The 22,000-nt window shown below is 36.7% G+C and overlaps 1 protein-coding gene across 2 annotated transcripts in view; it reads right to left on the minus strand.

The window, feature by feature from the left end:
* The window catches only part of DDX46 (DEAD-box helicase 46), a 70,278-nt gene that overhangs the window by 42,245 nt on the left and 6,033 nt on the right, over window positions 1-22,000 (minus strand). For both annotated transcript variants that reach the window (XM_019421960.2, XM_053907476.1), the window contains exons 3-13: window positions 21,114-21,257; window positions 15,664-15,760; window positions 14,410-14,575; window positions 12,636-12,787; window positions 11,739-11,852; window positions 11,016-11,181; window positions 9,528-9,648; window positions 8,773-8,948; window positions 7,706-7,827; window positions 5,031-5,109; window positions 3,173-3,255 (exon numbers count right to left, since the gene is read on the minus strand). In XM_019421960.2, the coding sequence (XP_019277505.1) occupies window positions 3,173-3,255; window positions 5,031-5,109; window positions 7,706-7,827; window positions 8,773-8,948; window positions 9,528-9,648; window positions 11,016-11,181; window positions 11,739-11,852; window positions 12,636-12,787; window positions 14,410-14,575; window positions 15,664-15,760; window positions 21,114-21,257 (1,420 nt within the window). The remainder of the gene's footprint in view (window positions 1-3,172; window positions 3,256-5,030; window positions 5,110-7,705; window positions 7,828-8,772; window positions 8,949-9,527; window positions 9,649-11,015; window positions 11,182-11,738; window positions 11,853-12,635; window positions 12,788-14,409; window positions 14,576-15,663; window positions 15,761-21,113; window positions 21,258-22,000) is intronic.

The raw sequence follows: 22,000 nt of genomic DNA on the forward strand, positions 1-22,000 counted from the left end.
CACAAGCGGTACAGGGAGAGAGAATCTTAAGTAAGCAGATTCCATGCCCAGCGCAGAAACCGATGTGGGTTCTTACGACTCTGAGATCATGATCTGAGCCAAAATCAAAAGTTGGATGCTTAGCTGATGGAGCCACCCAGGTGCCCCTCCAGTGACCTATTTTTTATGTCAATTTGAAGACAGTCTTCAAAGTTACAATAATCTCTCACTAGACAGTGAGCTCCTTGATGACTGAGGCAAGCATGCTGCTTTGCACTGTACAAGTGACAAGCACATTTACTGTCTCACTTTACTACGTGATCAGTATTTTCAAGAAAGTAAAAACTCGGAGTAAACATCTTTAGAATCTTTAGATTTAGTGATATTTAGATCACTTCATTTTGTACTAGTCACACGTATGAATAAATTTGTCAATTAAAACATTCCTGACTTTCTTAATAAAAATAAAAAGTAAAACATGTAAATAATCATTTGGTATTTTTTTTTTGTAAGTAACCATTTTTTTTATAACTAATAGGAATATTACTTAACATATTTTCACAAAGTATGTATATCCAGCTCCATAATGGCTAACTAGAGCTAAAGATCAAGGTCTATATCTAATCAATTTCTTCTCTTACTCTTTAATTTTACTAAATTAAAAAAGAACCTAGAAACCGTGGAAAAATCTGTCATGGAAAACCACTTTTTAATATTCTGTTAGGGGCACTTGGGTGGCTCAGTCGGTTGAGCATCTAACTCTTGATTTCAGCTCAGTTCATGATTCCAGGGTTGTGGGATTAAGCCCCATATCAGGCTCAGTGCTGAATGTGGAGCCTGCTTGAGATTCTCTCCCCCCTCCCCACCCACCACCACTCTCCCCTGCTTGTCCTCTCTCTAAAATTATAAATAAATAAATAAAACAATTCACAAAGATCTGCCCAAGTGCCTTTCAACCTGCCAGCCTGTATATGCTAATGTGAAAAAGGAGACTCCTGTACGTTCTGCCAATGTCACTGTATAGCATATACATTTACTATGCATTTACACTCAGAAAAATATACATTAAGCATTATTTGATTTGGTTCCCAATTTTCATGATTTTTTTCAATACAGAATCATGTCTGGAGGCACACTGCCTGCCAACTCTGCTCTAGATAGAAGTCATTGTGCAGATGTGCACTGACTAGCACCAGCTTTGATTCAAATGGGGATGCCTTTACTTGCTTTAACATCCAAATAGTGCTCTATGGGACTGAACCTGAACCAAGCATTTTTAATCTACACAACGGCTCACAAAATAATCATTAATCTAAAATTTCTTCTCTTCAACGGTTTAGTGCTTAACACATACACTGTTACTCAGCATTTCTCCCTCACGTACTTAATGTAGATGTAAGCACTAACGGCAAGAAATGACTCACACACTGCATACGATTGGGAAAAGTTATTTTGGCCTCTTTCTGGCAACACTTAATTGATTTACCAGAAAGGCCCAATCACACCACACCTACCTTAAACATTACCATAAAATCTAAGATTTCCCAGGATTGGGAAAGACATTTGAAAGGGATCTAATTCCATCTTCCATCTGTTCATCAATTCCTTCTGCTCTCGTTCCTCAAATGGACCCCCTACCTCTAACCGAACACATGGACGAAAAACATATTCAGTATCTGCCCTCCTCCTACAATGTAAATTGTTTCATCTCCAAATAATGTTTATCCAGTTCTTTCTCACATTATTCTTAGATCCAGCTCCCTATAGCTTCCCAACTGGGTCCCAGGTCTACTCCTCAATGATTCTTTCATGTGACAGACTTTTTTCAAACGGTTAAAGGATGCTATCAAATCCTCTACTCCAAGCTAAATGTCACTTATTCCTTTAACTACTTCTCACGTGGTTCGGGTGTCACCATAATCCTGTTTACTCTTATGTGCTCTTGTATATCCCATTTAGATTGTGATCCCTAAATCTAAACACAACACATACAAGTATATGACAAGCAATACATTTCTGGAGAACACATGAATAAACTGAAAAAAACCAAAGGCCACCTTAACTGTATCCCCTTTTTTTAATTTTAAAAAAATTTTAGAGAGGGGCGCCTGGGTGGCGCAGTCGGTTAAGCGTCCGACTTCAGCCAGGTCACGATCTCACGGTCCGCGGTCCGTGAGTTCGAGCCCCGCGTCAGGCTCTGGGCTGATGGCTCGGAGCCTGGAGCCTGTTTCCGATTCTGTGTCTCCCTCTCTCTCTGCCCCTCCCCTGTTCATGCTCTGTCTCTCTCTGTCCCAAAAATAAATAAAACAAACAAAAAAAAACAAAACAAAACAAAACAAAATTTGAGAGAGAGAGAGTACAAGTGGGAGAGAGGAGCAGAGGGGGAGAGAGAGAATCTTAAGCAGGCTCCGTGCTCAGAGAGAGCCCAACATGGGGCCTGATCCCATGACCCAGGATCATGATCTGAGCAGAAATCAAGAGTTAGATGCTCACCAACTGAGCCACCCAGGTGTCTTTAAAGAATTTCTTAAGCAATCTCTACATCCAACACGGAGCTCAAGCCCACAGACCAGAGATCAAGAGTCACATGCTCCACCTATTGAGAAAGCTAATACCCCATTTCTATTAATGCAGTTTATGATCAAAAATAATTTTTTTTGGCATCCATAGCACATTGATAACTCACATTCCTTATCTCATTAACAAAAATTCCTAAGACCTTAAAGTTCCTTAACATGTGTCCCTCTAAGTTTATAACACTGAAATTTTGTATCTGAGCAAACAGTGTGCATGAGGAATATTAAAATCTAAGGTAGACAAATGCTCTAGCCCTTAGTTTTTACATTTGCAGAATGTAAACAAAATGTGCTATATTGATTGTTGAGGCAATTAAAACCATGAATTAAAGGAATTTATTTCAAAATACAATAAAAACTATAAAATAGAGAAGCTTAAGCTTCTATTATCAGCATTCCAATTCTAATTTAACCAACAATGGTTTTAGAAATACCTTCTGAACCAGTTTTATGAGGAATTCAGAGCATAATTATCTATCTGAATTCCCTATGTCCCCAACCTACTACATTACAACACAACAAAAACGTGTGAGAAGTTCAGACACCATATTAACATGTTATTCTCATGGCAGTTACAAGATTTTCTAGTTCAAAACACTAAGACACGTAAGGATTACCTGTGGTTCAAAACCCATGTCAAACATTCTGTCTGCTTCGTCTAAAACAACATATGTTACTCTTCGAAGATTTGTGACCCGACCTAAGATGAGGAAAAAAAATAAAGACAAAACGAAAACTAAAAATCAGTCACAATTCATTTTATGACTACCAAGAACTTTAAAAAACTGTAAAGGGAACTAAAATGCCTGACTTAACCAGAGGGGTAAGTTAGGTATCTTTAAAGAGTGAACAGAAATTTTGGTCTACAAGATCTTAATCTAATGGCAAATACTTTCTGACAATGGGTATATGAGGCCCTTTATTTTGTCAAACTCGTCTCTTGCATACCATCATAGGGCCTGAAGGACCTGTAAAATTCAGAAAACAGCCCTCTCCAAAACACATCATAAAACTAAGACTGAGATGAAGCATCGAGCCACATCAGCCATTATCTGACAGCATCACCTAGAAAAAAACATATTAGAGATTACAGCGTATGTGTGGAAAGCAAGTTCCAGTGCTAACTATTTTAGACGCAGAAAACCTCCTTTTAATATTACTTTATAAACTACTTTCATATAGTTAGAAGCTTCTACTGGGCATATCAAAATATTAATGAGAAGCTATTCAACATCATTAAGTAACTGAATTATTAAACAAAAACTTCAAATACCAAATGTATTGCATACATACATTTTTCTACACAAAGATATAAGTTCAGTGTTATTAAATGCTCCCAATGGTTTAAACAGATGCAAGTGGTTTCTTAGGCAGTGGAAAACTAAAAACATACACAGGAAAGTTTTTCTAAAGGATTAACACAAGCCTTTCTATCAAGTGATGAATCAATCACCTGGCAAAAACATGTATAAAATAGTTATTAAATATAAACCAAAAGGACAGATAAGGGAAAAAGGTAAAATTAATCAAGATGAATTTCAGGAGACTTAATCAATGCAGCATTGAGAAAAAACAAGGGATTATTTCATCAGCATTCAACCCAAAACTTTTTGTAGGCTGTACGAGCACAATGATTTATCAAACAATTTCGTTGTCACTTCGTCAACATCATATAGAATTAGAATTAAGTGTATACAGAAATTCAAGCCGAATGCTACAAGAAACATGCATTACTCACAGTTTTTAATACTTTATTATGTATATATTGAACACTGCAATGGAAACCTTTGAAAGCATTTTCTTCAAAAAATAAGAAACGAGCCAAAGTAAATGCTCTCCAATATTTAAGTACTCCATACTAACATTTGCAGCCCCCATTAGTTTTGCAAGGTTGGGAACAGCATTAAATTACCTACCTTGGATGGCTTAAGTCTCGGAAGCCCAGTTCTATAAATCTCGAAGGGCCTTTCTCCACAGAAGTTAAATAATGTCAACAGTTTAGTAACAGTTTTGATAGGGAATAATTTAACAAAGCACAACATAAGAGCTAAAAAACATGCAATATTTACAAAAGATAAAATTTCTTGAAGCTGCAATACCTTAATTTATCCAGTATTGTAATAAAACATTAGCTTCTGTGGAGGAAAAAGTCTGAAGTTTAGAATAATAAAAATAAACCCCCCCCCCAACCCCGTTAAAAGCAAAGCTAGACCAAAATTTGATTAAGAATCCATGTTAAGAACTAAAAACATCATATGGAGTTAGTTTCAAAAAAAAATTGAAAGTTAAATTGCAGTAATATTATGAATGCTTGCAACAGTTAGCTGGTTGCAATGTAAATTTTAAGATATTACAGCTTTAAGAAGAAGTATAAAAAAAAAATGGTGGTTTCTTGTATCTGCTTTGATTTAACAAAAATGCATAGAATTAAAAAATGAGAAATGAGAACAACAACAAAAAATATCCCTGACTTACCACTGTTAGCTGCTAACATGTCAATCATTCGACCAGGTGTGCAAACAATAATTTCAGCACCTCTTTTCAGCTCAGCAATCTAATAAAAAAGATGAAATTTTACAGTCTATTTATCACTAATACATATTTAAACAGATTTGAAAATAATGTCCAGGGTCATCATACAGCTCCATAAGGTAACACAGTGAAGTCTGATTAGAAGACTCCAAAGCTTTCTGCTTAATTCTTTGCAATGCTGGAGCACGACAAAGGAAAAGGAAGCAGCAACATGACGACATGGTATTGTAACTTTGAACTCAATGAAAACCAGAGAATTTTACCAATTTTAATTTCACATGATCCCTTAAAAGAAAGGAACATTAGAAAGCAGTAATTAAAGCAATTATATACACCAATGTTTTTCAAGTCGAGAATTGTTTCCACTAGAGAATCATGAGTATCCACAACCAGTATTTTTATTTTCTAATTTTATTTACCTGTTCACTTGTTATGTTTTTTTTTAATTTGATTTGATTTTTTTTGTTGTTTCTTTTGTTTTTTGAGAGAGGGAGTGAGTGAGTGAGGGGCAAAGAGGGAGAGAGAGAGAGAGAGAGAGAATCCCACGAGGAGCAGAGAGAAAGAGAAAGAGAAAGAGAAAGAGAAAGAGAAAGAGAAAGAGAAAGAGAAAGAGAGAGGGAGAGAGAGAATCCCCCTGAACTGACAGTGCGGAGCCCAAAGGGGGCTCGAGCTCACCAATACAGGGCTCGAACTCACGAACTGAGAAATCTTGACCTGAGCCGAAGTCTGGTGCTTTACCAAGTGAGCCACCCAGGTGCCCCTATTTTTTATTTTTTAAAGATTTATTTATTTTGAGAAAGAAAAAGTGTGGGCAGGGGGAGGGGCAGAGAGAGAAATCCCTGTGCTGTCAGCACAGAGCACGATGTGGGGCTCAAACCCATGAACCCTGAGATCATGACCTGAGCAGAAACCAAGAGTCAGACACTTAACCGAGTAGGCTACCCAGGTGCCTCAACAATCAGTATTTTTAAAATGAAATAGAATGGAAAATCCAGAATGTGTTAGAGATCAGTAAACTTTCATTTCACTTCTATATAAATATAACATGCATGCATGTGTAAAGTTATTTTTTGTAAATGTTATTTCTTTTTTTTTTTAATTTTTTTTCACGTTTATTTATTTTTGAGACAGAGAGAGACACAGCATGAACGGGGGAGGGGCAGAGAGAGAGGGAGACACAGAATCGGAAGCAAGCTCCAGGCTCTGAGCCATCAGCCCAGAGCCCGACGCGGGGCTCGAACTCGCGGACCGTGAGATCGTGACCTGAGCTGAAGTCGGACGCTTAACCGACTGAGCCACCCAGGCGCCCCTGTAAATGTTATTTCTTACAATAAACTGTCATCAAAACAACTGAGGAAGATAAGCTGAGAAAACATAAAGCATTTAACAACAGCAAATATTCCTTAAAAAGGAATGTGGTTAAATAAATTGAGATAATGCCACTTAATTTATTGCATTTTTCTAGTATCAGAAGACATATTCGTTATCAAAGCCTAAAAAGTCTTTTAAGAAAAAAGTCGACTTTAACATTGTACAACATGACCTTTCCAAAACTTATTTGATCACATAACCTGTTTTTTTTCCTTCTTCTAATTAAAGCAAAATTTTCTAATAAGCATCATTTTAAAGAAGACATTTGGAAAAATGTCAAAGTAAAGAGAGTAAATGAAATTATGTTTAAATAACTCTTGCTGCAGGGCGCCTGGGTGGCTCAGTCGGTGAAGCATCTAACTTCTGCTCAAGTCATAATCTCAAGGTTTGTGAGTTTGAGTCCTGCATCAGGCTCTGTGCTGACAGCTCAGAGCCTGGAGCCTGCTTTGTATTTGGTGTCTCCCTCTCTCTCTGTCCCTCCCCTGCTCATGCTATGTCTCTCTCTCTCTCAAAAATATACAAACATTAAAAAAAATTTTTTTAAATAAATAAATAACTCTTGCCAAAAACATTTAAAGATACCAGTGAAACAGGTATTAATGCAAAACAGTCATCACCACCTTTTAAAGATGTCACATGAATTAGAGCCAGTTGGGAAATCAGACGACCTGGTTCTGGGACAAATTAAGTCTTATTAGCCTAAACACTTTGATCAACTTACTTAACCTTTCTCGCCATTTCTTTATCTATAAAATGGAAAAAATATCTGCCTTCCTTGAGCAGAGAGAGACAAAGAGGAATATCAGGAAAGCCAAGGTATAAAAATGACTGAAAATCTTAAAATATAAGATTAACATAATTCATCCTCACTATTATTTTTAAACCTCATCTTTTTTAAGATTTAAAAAAATTTTTTTAAATATTTATTTTTGAGACAGAGAGAGACAGAGCATGAACGGGGAAGGGTCAGAGAGAGAGGGAGACACAGAATCTGAAACAGGCTCCAGGCTCTGAGCTGTCACCACAGAGCCCGAGCGGGGCTCGAACTCATGGACCGCAAGATCATGACCTGAGCCAAAGTTGGATGCTTAACCGACTGACCCACCCAGGTGCCCCAGTGGCTAAGATTTTAAAAGCAATCACTATACAAATCACTAAAACCACTTTTAGATCATTAAATAATTTAAGAATGGAAACACTGAAAGAAAAAAAAGAATGGAAAAACTGAATGCTCCTTTTATAGTTACCTGCTCACTGATTCCTGTTCCTCCATAAACACAGACCACTCTAAGTCCCAGGGTCTTTGAAAACTTCTTACATTCTTTAGTAATTTGTAAAGCCAGTTCTCGAGTTGGAGTCATGATGACAGCTGAAAAGATAAATATGTCAAAAGCCTAACCACCAAAATTCTTGAAAGGCTATCCTGTAACGTGTTATATTTAACCTCTGAAATAATGTTCAGATTTCTTAGTATAATTTTTTGTTTTTGTTTTCATTTGTTTTATGCACCTTTGAAACCCTCTTTCAAAAGGTTTGTAATAGTAGAGATTGTGGCGATTGCTAATTTTAAGTAGATTTTAAGAACATGCTACAAAAAGATAAATGAGAGTTAAATGCCTCACTCAAACATCAGGAAAATACTGGGGTGAAAAGAACGCAAATCATTCTCAACTGCAAATCACAGAGCAAAGATAATCAAGCGACTCACTGTGCTGCAGAGCCATACCGAGGCTTCCGGAAACAACCTTGGTGTGAAGGGCACAGAAAGAGTAGGAATATATTGTGCCCCCTGTTTCCAAGAGAGGAGTTGAGCAAATTTTCAAAACCCTACTCACACTTGCAAAACAGATCTCTGCCAAATGAATCAACAAATGAACCTGAAGACCTAATCCTGAAGGAGATGCTGGCACTATATATATAGCCTTTTAAGGCGAAAAACAAAAAATGGAAAATATATTTCCTTACAATCTTCTATGTTGAGTTTATAGATCCACTGACACTCACTAAGCACAAACCTCAATATAAATAAACAGATAGATGCACGAGGAGTCTACCTGCCGAGTCAGAGTTTAAAAATTGAGCTGTGCCAGGAGAGGCTGTTTTTGTACTTCTGAGGTGTCACTCCAGAGCTCTGAAGATTCTCACTCCACCTGCTGGTAAGGGGAAATCAGCCCCAAAGTGCCAAATTTATAAAGGAAATGTACATAAAGACATCTTTATTGTTATAACAGAACATTATAAAATATCAGGTCTTTCTGATTAACTGACAACAAAGTCGTTACCTGAATAAATAGTTTAATGAAAGGAATTGTACCTATTGGCCCCTCTCCTTCTTCTAATGACCTCTGATCCATGATGTGTCTAAACATGGGCAACAGAAAAGCAATGGTCTTTCCGCTTCCTGTCTTGGCAATACCAATCAAATCTCGTCCAGACATTATAGCAGGAATCGCCTGGGTCTGGATTGGCGTGGGTTTTTCATAGCCATGCCTTAAAAAGCAAACCAAAGAAAGACAAGGTAAGAACTGGCATCTCTGGGTCTCTCCAAGTCCCATAGTAAGGTTTTCCAAAACGTAGAATAGCTGTACAACGAATATTATTTGTCAAAAGGGAATGAAGGATTGAGGCATTCTACGTCATGAATGAGCACTGAAAATATTATGTTAAGTGAAAGTGAATCACAAAAGACTATGTTAGTACGATCCCACTTATAGGAAACGTCTAGAAGAGACAAATCTGTAGACACAGTAAATTAGTGGATGCCTAGGAGAAAGAAGGGAGAAGAATGACTACTAAGGGATACAGGTCTCATTTTAGAATAATGAATATGTTCTAAAATTAAATTATGGTAATGACTGCCTAACTCCATAAATATACTAAAAATCATTGAACTGTACAAAAAGTAAGGTTTATGATATGTAAATTATATCTGAAAACACTCAGGTGTTTAAGAAAAAAATAGTAAATTTTTCTATTAGAGTAAAAATGTAACCAATGGAATTAATTGGGTAAAAGAGCCATTCTGAATGGGAAGACACTGAAAAATGTAGAGAATCACTAACTACTCACTTTTTGAGAGAATTTAGGATCTTCATGGAAATTCCACACTGGACCCAAGATTTAATTGGTTTGGGGCAACCTTTTCCCTTGACAGTAATGCCTTCCATTTCCAACCGAAAAACATTTACCTCTACAAAACAAAATCCAGATTAAAAGCTATTAAATATTGTTTCATTAATGCCTTCTACTTTTCAATCAAGCATGGTAAAACTAAGAATCTTCAATTCTTGGGGCACCTGGGTGGCTCAGTCAGTTAAGCACCCAACTCTTGATTTCACCTCAGTCACGATCTCACAGTTCATGAGTTCGAGCCCCGCATTGGGCTCTGTGTACTGACGGTCCAGAGCCTGCTTGGAATTCTCTCTCCCTCTCTCTCTCTGCCCCTCCTGCATACTCTCTCTCTCAAAATAAAGAAACCTAAAAAAAAAAAAAATCTTCAGGGGCACCTGGGTGGCTCAGTCAGTTAAATGTCCAACTTCAGCTCAGGTCATGGTCTCACGGCTTGTGAGTTCGAGCCCCACGTTAGGCTTTGTGTTGACAGATCAGAGCCTAGAGCCTGCTTCAGATTCTGTGAATGCCCTCTCCCTCTGCCCCTCCCCTACTCAAGCTCTGTCTCTCTCTCAAAAATAAGTAACATAAAAAAATAAAAGAAAAGAAGGGCACCTGGGTAGCTCAGTCGGTTAAGCATCTGACTTCAGCACAGGTCATGATCTCATGATCTCACTGTTCATGGGTTCGAACCCTGCATTGAGCACTGTGCTGACAGCTCAGAAGCTGGAGCCTGCTTCAGATTCTGTTTCTCCCTCTCTCTCTGCCCTTCCCCTGCTCACACTCTGTCTCTCAAAATTGAAAAAAAAGTTGAAAAAGTAAAAGAGAAAAGTTTTTTAAAAAATCTTTTTTTTGTACTACTAAAGATAATTCCACACAAAATCTATAGGACACTTAATACAATTACTGCTGTGACCTAATAGGGGACCAAAAGAAATACCCCATTTCTATAATCTGTCTTTTATTATGTCTTACACTGAAACATCAATAAAAGAACAATGATTGACAGGTAATACAAACACTTGTTCTCCAAGCAAGAGTTGCCTAGATTATCCTTATTCTACCAATAATTACACAGATTCACACTGGTTCCCAACCCTCAAATCCCAGAAAGGGAAAGGCTAACAATACTTTATTTGCTAACTTCACATGAAGAGTATTCTCAACCCAAAAAATCTCAACTACATGACCCAAACTAATTTTTGCTCATTTTTAAAAATACTTCCAAAACTACACTGATTCCTCACTGCTCTGAATCTTTGCAGATGACGTTCATACTCACTAGAATGACTTCTTGCCTTCTTTTTTCTTCTCTCACTTCTCCAGGTAAGCCATGAAAACTCCTCCTACTCATGCACCAACTTACAACCTACCCACACATTCCTCCTAGGCAAAGCGAAGCATATCCTCCTCTGTTCAATAATCAATAAATGAATAAGAGAATTTTACCCTCTTGAGACATTTTTGCTAATTCTGGAACTTCAACATAAAAGTTTTTTCTGAATGGTTCATATTCAATTTTTCCATGATCCACTGGTTCTAGAAGTTTCCTCTGTTTTGTCTGGTAGCCTGTAAGGGCCGTCTGAAGATCAACTTCTTCCTCCTCTGAAGAATACTATAATTAAAAAAAAAAAAAATAAGGAAAAAGCTAAATCCTTTATTATTTTCTCCTTATGGAAAACACTATTCCTAGCTTTAAAATCCTCCTCTCCTAGAAAATATTCCTTGGCTTTTACTTTTTCACATTCTGAATTTTTCAACTTAGTTTCTTTTTTCGTTGCCCTTACAGAAAGTTATAATGACAATATAAAGCTAAAATAACAAAACAATTCTAATAAGGCTTTAAGGAAGTTTTGATATAGTTCTCTCTACACAAATCTTTACAATGTGTTAATAGAAGAATTTAATTCATTCTATCACTTTATTTCTTCTCTTGCCTTATATGTCTGAGGTCAGTGATGAGGGGCAAAGGGGAAATCAACAAGTGGGCATGCAGAAAAAAGTCAAAGATGTCAAAATGTTCTACAGACTGGATATTCATTCAGCAACAGCACTGTTGAGAAAAGCAAGAACTCCTCCTAACAGTAGTTTCTAGAACTAAACAGACATCTCCACCAAACAAACACTTCTAGGATAGTATAATGAACAAAGTCAAAATTAACGAAGAATTACCTCCATGGCATCCTGGTCATTCTCCATTAGCTCACCTTTCTTCTTATCAGAATCTACCACTGCTTTTTTGGTTGTCACTACAGTGACAACTTTTGTGACTGTTGGCCCAGACTTCTAAAATAAAAAAGGAATATAAAGTATGTTATAAAATTGAGAAGAAATTGTATGCAAATGAAGCACAATGATAACTATCACAATTTATAATTCAAATGACAAAAGGAGTCTGCTTTCTCCTAATGAATTTGTTTAAACTTTAAAATGTAACATTAACTGGATTATATAAAGTTTACTATATATTTTATATAATACTGTATAATGTAATTTTATATCATTTTATGTAATATATAATGTTATAGAACATATAAAAATGTAATAATTCACTTAAAAATACTACTAAATGGTACTTTTTACTCATTGGACAAGCCAGACACTGTTCAAAGAGCTTAGGATAAATCAATAAAGCAGGTAAAGGTCACTACCATTAGAGAGCTCTCATTTTATAAGAGAGAAACAATAAACACAGTAAAAACTCAATCAGATAATTTGCCAAAAGACAACAAATGCTATTAAAAAGAAGAAAAATACACTGGTAAAGGGGATCAGGAATATGAAACCTGAAAGTGCCAATGAAGTCTGGAGAGGACCTAATGAGAAGTCAGCAGTAAGGAAAGACACTAAATACAGATGGTGGCAGTAAGAGCAACTTTTTGAAAGAACGCTTACAGCTAAAATTCCCTAGTATCTGTGGGACTGAGAAAAAGCACTAGCATTTCTGAGAGAGGGGAGGAATCAAATTTATAAACTCAGGCAAGTCAGTGGTAGGCCAATGTGACAAGAATTCGTTATCCAATTAGGAATACTGGAAAAATCTATAAAAAATAAGAGAAAATGGCATACCTTTTCATTCCCTCCACCACCCTTCACACTTCGCATATTAAACTTTTTTACTTCCTCTTTCACTTCTTCCATGTAAGCATCTAATGGATCTAACTCCTCACCCTCCATTTCATTTCCTTCCTTTTCAGCTTCTGCAGGATCATCTTCATCATCTAAAAGAGCAGAATCACTCTTTTGTACATATGTTTCAAAAGGAAATACTTCATAATCAGAACGCCTCTCACCGTGACCTCTTCCCTCACACCCTCCTTTCCAACCAACCCAGGCACAAAGCAGTTCAAATGCTCAAACTTAACAAGTTATTACACTTAGCAAGCATGCATCAATTTTAGATAATGATATAAATCACATGATACATTGAAAAGAGGACTAAAAACTTTCTGTTAAATAGTACATTTCTTTCAATTACCTTTTTTTAAGTCACAAAAAAAAAATCGCATTTTCAATTCAAGATAATCTTTTTTTTCACATATCAAAGATATCATCACCCCTTAAAAATACATTCTCTTCATCTATTTAAACCACTCTGTGAAACTTTCATAGAAGATGAAAAATTCACCAGAATTTTCACAGAAAAATAGAACAAAACTCCATTTCCCTATAAAATTTCACACTGTTCTACTTCACTAAAATCTAAAAGTAAAAATCATATACGCCAGGGAAATAGTTCTCTTGTAAGTTATGAAAAATCAGGAGGGACCTGAAAACATGCCTTTAACTTACCTTCATTACTAATATTCTTATTTGTAATAAAAAAATTAAAGAGCTATTTACTGACTGTGCCCATAAGAACTCAACTCTCCACTCTCAACTAAAACGAGTGAGGGGCGCCTGGGTGGCTCAGTAAGTTAAGTGTCTGACTTCGGCTCACGGTTTGTGAGTTCGAGCCCTGTGTCAGGCTCTGTGCTGACTGCTGAGACTGGAGCCTGCTTCGGACTCTGTCTCCCCCTCTCTCTCTGACCGTCCCTCACTCACACTCTGTCTCTCTCTCGCTCTCTCAAAAATAAACATTAAAAAAAATTTTTTTAATAAAAAAATAACAAAAATGAAGTAAAATCAGTGATCCTTACTGAACACTACCCTACACGTTACATTTTAACATAAATATCATTAGAGAGATTTAATATCTCAATATGAACCCAGCAATTCCACTCCTAGGTATATTAACTAAAAAACTAAAAGCAGGGATTCAAATGTATATTTGCATACCAATACTTGCAGCAGCTTTATTCACAACAGTCAGAAGGTGTAAACGACCTACATATCCAATAGACCAATAGGTAAACAAAACGCAGTATACACATACAATAGAATATCATTCAGCCATAAAAAAGGAATGAAATTTTGACACAGGGTACAACATGGAAGAACCTTGAGGACATTATGTTGAGTCAAATAAGCCAGACACAAAAGGGCAAAGACCATATGACTGCATTTATGTGAGGTACCTACAAAAGGCAAATTCATAGAATAGATATTTTGGGGGGTAAGTAGGTGGAGGGTAGGGCAGGATGAGGAATTAATCTTTGTGGGCACAGAGTTTCTGTTTGGGATGATGAAAACATTCTGGAAATGGCTGGTGATGATGGATGATACACGACACCATGAATGTACTTAATGCCATGGAATTGTACATTTAAAAAAAGGTGAAAATGGTACGATTCTCCATAAGAGAAAAAATGCCTAAAAATTTCCACTATGAAGTATTATTCATATTTCTAGAATATTCTACATGAATTGTTATATAGACTATTAGTGTACCAAATGAATATACCATCATCATCTTCTAAACTCCATTTTTTCCCTTGTTTCATCTCTTCAATTTCCTTTTTCAGTTCCCCTATGTTTTCCATGGCCTTTTTACGTTGTTCCTCTCGCCACTTTTCTACTCGTTCTTTTCGCTTCCTCATTTCCTCTTCCAGCTTATTCTGATCAAAGTTCTTGGGGGGGGGGGGGGGGGGGAACAAGAGAGACAGTGAGAGAAGGAAACAAAGATTAACAACTTTATTTCAGCAATATTCCAAATAATTTTTTCAAAGTATAAAAAAGGAAAAGGAAAAACATGTATTTACAAACTCCTTAGTTTAGAAAAGATTTAGATCACACATCTTTTAAACATATCCACAAATACACCAGCAAAATGAATTCATAAGAAAAAGCATCTTCAACTAAGAAAGCAGACAGACTTCAAAAACCATAATCTAATCTCTTTTTCATTACAGCAAAATACACAGAAATTCACTTTCTTCCTCAACTAGAAACTAGATAAATAAACACGCAAAATTCCCTAGTTATCAGTTATTGTCAACTTCAAATCCTCTAAACTCCTCTTAAACTGCCACCATGAAAAAGAAATTTTCTATTAGAAATTAATGAGTAAGGGAAAGCTATGTATCAACATGATTAAAAAGCTTTGGTCGTAGGGGGCACCTGGGTGACTCAGTTGGTTAAGTGTCCAACTCCTGATTTTGGCTCAGGTAATGATTTCACAGGTTCAAGAGATCCAGCCATGCATCAGGCTCCATGCTGACAATGCAGAGAGTGTTTGGGATTCTCTACTCATTCTCTCTCTATGTCCCTCTGCCCACCCCACAAAAGAAACAAAAAACATTAAAAATATATTTAAAAACAAAAAAACAACCAGCTTTTGTGTTTTAGCCTTTATGTTTAAGTTTCCTAGAAACAGCCTTTGTAAAGGCTTTATCCAGGGACACCTGGGTGGCTCAGTCAGTTAAACGACCAACTCTTGATTTCACCTCAGGTCATGGTATGGCAGTTGTGAGTTCAAGCCCCGTAACAGGCTCTACACTAACAGCTCAGGACCTGGAGCCTGCTTTGGATTCTGTTTCTCCCTTTCTCTATGCCCCTTCCTTGTTCGTGTTCTCTCTAGCTCTCAAAAATAAACATTTATAAATGAATAAATAAATAATTTTTTTAAAAGTTCAAAATACATAGCAATAAAAAAAACAACAATCTGTGATTACAGAAACAAGCTTGATATTATACAATTATTTGTTAGTAAACATACACCAGCATCTTTTTCTTTTTCATCCTCCTTGTCATCTTTGTCTTTTTTCTTCTCTTTAGAACTTTCCCCACTATCTGTTTTCTCTTTGGACCTAGACCTACAAAAAAAAGAAAAAAAGAAACATCATCTATTTGTGTTCAGAAACATTCACATTTAAAAATTTTTTTTTTAGTTTTTTAAAATTTTTATTTTTGGGAGAGACAGAGACAGAGTGTGAGCAGGGGAGGGTCAGAAAGAGAGGAAGACACAGAATCTAAAGCAGGCTCCACGCGCTGAGCTGTCAGCACAAAGCCCAATGTGGGGCTCGAACTGACAAACTGCAACATCACGACCTGAGCTGAAGTCGGACGCTCAACCGAACTGAGCCACCCACACACCCCTTAAAATATTTGTAAAGACCTGCATTTTACTTTTTTTTTAAAGTTTATTTATTTATTTTGAGAGAGACAGAGGCAGCATGAGTGTGGGAGGAGCAGAGAGAGAGGAAGAGAGAATCCCAAGCAGGATCCACACCGACAGCATGGAGCCTGATGCAGGGCTCAAACCCACAAACCGAACCACGAGATCATGACCTCAGCTGAAATCAAGAGTCAGATGCTTAAATGACTGAGCCACCCAGGTGCCCCGACCTCCATTTTACATTTTAAGTAAGAAACTTCTGAGAGTCAATTTCACATTCATATTACGTTAATAAACATCCCGGAAATATAATGAAAACTTAACCCTATAAGTAGCAACAAATATCATTAATTATTAAGTATTTGGCAATTTGCCCAAGAAAAATTGGACATATCACATAAAAATAATTACAAAATTTAAATAGGAGGTAAAATTTGACACACAGAGAAATATACCAAAACATTAATATTCTACAAGATAATTTGGTATGTAATAATGTTTAAAACCCCAATAGACATGCATTTTCCCCTATGTATGATATCTTTTAATGAATAAAATTTCTTATTTTAATGCAATCATTTCAGTCTACTTTTACACCCCTTATAATTGGTGCTTTTAAAAGTACATTAGAGGCGCCTGGGTGGCTCAGTTGGTTAAGCGGCCGACTTCAGCTCAGGTCATGATTTCGCGGTCAGTGAGTTCGAGCCCCGCGTCGGGCTCTGTGCTGACAGCTCAGAGCGTGGAGCCTGCTTCAGATTCTGTGTCTCCCTCTCTCTGACCCTCCCCTGTTATGCTCTGTCTCTCTCTGTCTCAAAAATAAATAAACGTTAAAAAAAAAAAAAGTTAAAAAAAAGTACATTAGAGGGGCAGCTGGGTGGCTCAGTTGGTTGAGCATTCAACTTTGCCTAAGGTCATGATCTCACAGTCTGTGCGCGTGGGGCTCTGTGCTGATAGCACAGAGCCTGGAGCCTGCTTTGGATTCTGTGTCTCCCTCTCTCTCTGTTCCTCCCCATTCATGTTCTGTCTCTCTGTCTCTCAAAAATAATAAAAATTAAAAAAAAAAAAAAGATTGTTTATGCCATTGCATTTCTAATTTTTCAATCAGTTTGTCAAATACTTTTCTATCCATGTATGCTAAGAACCAGAAAAGACCCCAAATAGCAACAACAATCTTCAAAAAGAAAACCAAAGCAGGAGGCATCACAGTCCTGGACTTTAGGCTGTATTAGAAAGCTGTAATCATCAAGACAGTATGGTACTGGCACAAAAACAGACCCTCAAATCAATGGAACAGAATAGAGAACCCAGAAATGGACCCACAAACGTATGGCCAACTCATCTTTGACAAAGCAGGAAAGAATATCCAATGGAATAAAGACAGTCTCTTCAGCAAGTGGTGCTGGGAAAACTGGACAGCGACATGCAGAAAAATGAACCTGGACCACTTTCTTACACCATACACAAAAATAAACTCAAAATGGATGAAAGAACTAAATGTAAGGCAGGAAGCCATCAAAATCCTCGAGGAGAAAGCAGGCAAAAACCTCTTTGACCTCGGCCTCAGCAACTTCTTACTCAACACATCTCTGGAGGCAAGGAAAACAAAAGCAAACATGAACTATTGGGACCTCATCAAAATAAAAAGCTCCTACACCACAAAGGAAACAATCAGCAAAACGAAAAGGCAATCGACGGAATGGGAAAAGATATTTGCAAACAACATTATTAGATAAAGGGTTAGTATCCAACATCCGTAAAGAACTTCTCAAACTCAACACCCAAAAAACAAATAATCGAGTGAAGAAATGGGCAAAAGACATGAATAGACACTTCTCCAAAGAAGACATCCAGATGGCCAACCGACACGTGAAAAAATGCTCAATATCACTCATCATTAGGGAAATACAAATCAAAACCACAATGAGATACCACCTCACACCTGTCAGAATGGCTAACATCAACAACTCAGGCAACAACAGATGTTGGCGAGGATGAGGAGAAAGAGGATCTCTTTGCATTGTTGGTGGCAATGCAAGCCGATGCAGCCACTCTAGAAAACAGTATGGAGTTTCCTCAAAAAATTAAAATTAGAACTACCCTACAACCTAGTAATTGCACTACTAGGTATGTATCCAAGAGATACAGGTATGCTGTTTTGAAGGGGCACATGCACCCCAAGGTTTATAGCAGCACTATCGACAATAGCCAAAGTATGGAAAGAGCCCAAATGTCCATGGATGGATGAATGGATAAAGAAGATGTGGTATATCTATACAATGGAGTATTACTCAGCAATCAAAAAGAATGAAATCTTGCCATTTGCAACTACGTGGATGGAACTAGAGGGTATTATGCTAAGCAAAATTAGAGAAAGACAACTATCATATGACTTCACTCATATGAGGACTTTAGATGAACATAAGGGGCAAAAACATAAGAGACTCTTAAATATGGAGAACAAACAAAAGGCTACTGGAGGGGCTATGGGAGAGGGGATGGGCTAAATGGGTAAGGGGCATTAAGGAATCTGCTCCTAAAAGCAATGCTGCACTACATGCTAATGTGGATGTAAACTAAAAAAAAAAAGATTTTTAAAAAAATTTTAAGAAAACACAAAAAACACTTTTCTGAATCTACTTAAATAATTAAGAATTTTCACTTTGGCTCTTACTAATATAAAGTAGTACAATGATAAATTTTCTAATGTTAAACTAATCTTCCATTTCTGGAATAAATCCAACTAAGTCATAATTATTTTTTTTTACATATGGTTGGATTTGATATAATCTTTATGTTTAGAATGAGTATAGCCTATAATTTTCTCACACTGCCCTTGTCAGGTTTTAATATCTACATTCTTCTCAATACACAAAATGAATCGAGAAATGTTTCTTCTTTCTTAAGTCTCTGTTCATCAAAAGTATCATTGCAGAGTGAAAAGACAAACTACAGAGTAAGAGAATATATTTGCCATTCATAAAAATGACAGTAAACAACCATCCAGGATATTTAAAAATAATGACAAAAACCTCCTATGAATCAATTTTTAAAGAAACAACCCAACAGGAAAATAAGCAAAAAGATTTTTAACATACTTCAGAAAAGAAGAAATTCAAATGACAAGCAAGCATATGAAAAGATGTTCAACCTCACTGGTAGTCAGAGAAATACAAATTAAAACCACAATGATATTGGTATAACATATCTAACCAGTTAACAAAAATTAGAAGGACTGACAATACCAAATACTAGGAAGGGTATGAGACAACACAATTATCATAATGTTTGTGGGAGTAGAATTAGTATAACCCCTCTGGAAAGCATGTGGGATCACCTAGTAAAAATGAAGGTATGTTAATTTTTTTTTTTTTTTTTGAAGCTATGTTAATTCTATGGCCATGTAATTTCATTCGTATATACAGACTAGGGAAACTCATGCACATGTACACTAGGAAACATACATACAAATGTTCACAGGGCACCTGGGTGGTTCAGTCAGTTGAGCATCTAACTTCGGCTCAGGTCATGATCTCACAGTTCACAAGTTCGAGCCCCAGATCGGGCTCTGTGCTGACAGCCTAGAGCCTGGAGCCTGCTTCAGATTCTTTCTGTGTCTCCCTCTCTCTCCACCCCTCCCTCACTTGCTCTCTTTCTCTCTCTCTCTCCCCAAAATAAATGTAATAAACTTCAAAAAAAAAAACATTCACAAGCACCTAAAAGTTAAAACAACCCAAACACGTACCTCAGTAAAATGGATATATAGTGGTATATTTATGCCGCAGAATAGTATTCAGCAATGAAAACGACCTACTGTTATATGTAACACAGATGAGTCTCAAGCAATCACCAACACAGATACAAAAGAATATGTGATTTATTCAGGTAAAGTTAAAAAACATAAAAATCTAAACTATTCTTTTTCCAGATCCAAACACAGATGATAAATAAACAGAAAGAAGTTACTAGTACAAAAGTCAGGAATGGTTTTATCTAGGGTAGTAAAGAGCTAGGTTAGAGAACAGACATGGATGGCTTCTGGAGATACTGACAATGTTGTATTTCTAAACCTTGGTGGTGTTTACATGAGTATTGCTTTATAATTACTTAATAAACTGCATATTTATACTTCATACACTTTTCTGAATTTATATTTTAACTTAAAATAGTCCTAATGGGCATTATTATATGGACCTCAGTAAAATAAAAATAACAAAATTAATGACAGGAAAAAAATCCTCACGACTAATATAAAGAAGGTAGAGTAAACAGACACAAATTCATGTATTGACTATCCTTTGACACCACTTTTACAAACAGGAAAAGAATGAACCATTGACAAGAGAAATATAAAGAATAAACATAAATGACAGATAAAAAAGTAAACATATTATGTCTAAAAGACATAACCAATAACTCAAAATTGAATGGTACTGGCATCTTAAGGAAACATATATATTTAACTTAACACAAGCAAAGTTCACACCCATCCTGAACAGCAATTCAGTAATACATGTCATGATTTAAAAACTGTCAAATGGGATGCTTGGGTGGCTCAGTCAGTTAACCATCTGACTCTCGATTTCAGCTCAGGTCACCATCTCAAGGTTCGTGAGTTTGAGCCCCATATCTGGTCCTGAGCTGTTAGCACAGAGCCTGCTTAAGATTCTCTCTCTCCCACTCTCTCTTACCCCGTTCTGCTTCCGCTCTCTCTCTCTCTCAAAAATAAACGTTAAAAAAAAAGTTATGTCAAATCAATGTTAAAAATGTTAAAAACATACCTCAAAAGAAAAACAGAGTTCCTAGGAAGATGTTTATATAATATATTCCTGACTATTAAAAGTAGATACTAAAGAGAACAATGTATTGAGTTAAAACTAATCGAATCTAGTATTTTCCAATAATTTACAAGCTTTATAACCTATTAAAATTCAACCAACAGTTCATCATAGAAGCCAAAATCAGTGGAAAAAAAAAAAGAGAAAGAGAGAAAAGAAAGAGTGAAGAGTCAGTTCCCAACCTGCAAGACAGATACAGTCCAATGATAACATTACCTATTCTCAGCTTTCTTGCTTTTATTGCCAGGACTTGAGGATCTGGATCGCCGGCCTCGGCTTCTACTCCTGGAGCGTCTCCTGTCTCGACTTCGAGATCTTCTTCGCTCTCGACTTCGATCTCTCTCTCTACTTCTGGAACGCCTGAAAGGACACTTTCCATTCATTCTATGACCAATTAGAGATTCTTTCAGAAAATGTTTCTGTGCCATGTTGAAAGAGCTTCTTAATTATTACCATTACTAAAGGCTGAGATTTCAATTAACCATCAAATCAGATATAAATAGGGAACAACTGGGGCACCGAGGTGGTTCAGTTGGTTAAGCGTCTGCCTCTTGGTTTTGGCTCAGGTCATCTCACAGTTGGTGAGTTCAAGCCCTGCATCAGATTCTGCACTGACAGTGCGGAGCGTGCTTAGGATTCTCTCTCCCTCTCTCTCTTCCCCTCCCCAGCTCTCTCTTTCTCTCTCTCAAAATAAATAAATTTTAAAAATAAATAGATAGATAGGGAACAAGTGGGGCGCCTAGGTAGCTCAGTTTGTTAAGGGTCTGACTCTTGGTTTGGGCTCAGGTCATGGTATCTGGATTAATGAGTTCAAGTCCCTCAATGGGCTCTGCACTGACAGCATGACAGCATGGAGCCTGCTTTCAATTCTTTCTCCATTCCCCTCCCCTGCTGGTTCTCTCTCTCAAAATAAATAAGTAAACTTTAGTAAATAAACAGGCAACAAGTAAAGCCAATTCTTACAAATGGTCAACAAAAAACTGATACTAATTCCAAAATGATATTTGTTGAAAACATAGCAAATCTGTAATAATAGCTTTTTGAAATCTACAGCCTATAGTAGAAAATCTAAAACCTCAAATCAGCCAAAACCTAAGTATAAG

This window comes from Panthera pardus, unplaced genomic scaffold (genome assembly GCF_024362965.1).
Source record: "Panthera pardus isolate Hobbes unplaced genomic scaffold, ASM2436296v1 HiC_scaffold_2, whole genome shotgun sequence".
Taxonomy (NCBI): Eukaryota; Metazoa; Chordata; class Mammalia; order Carnivora; family Felidae; genus Panthera; species Panthera pardus.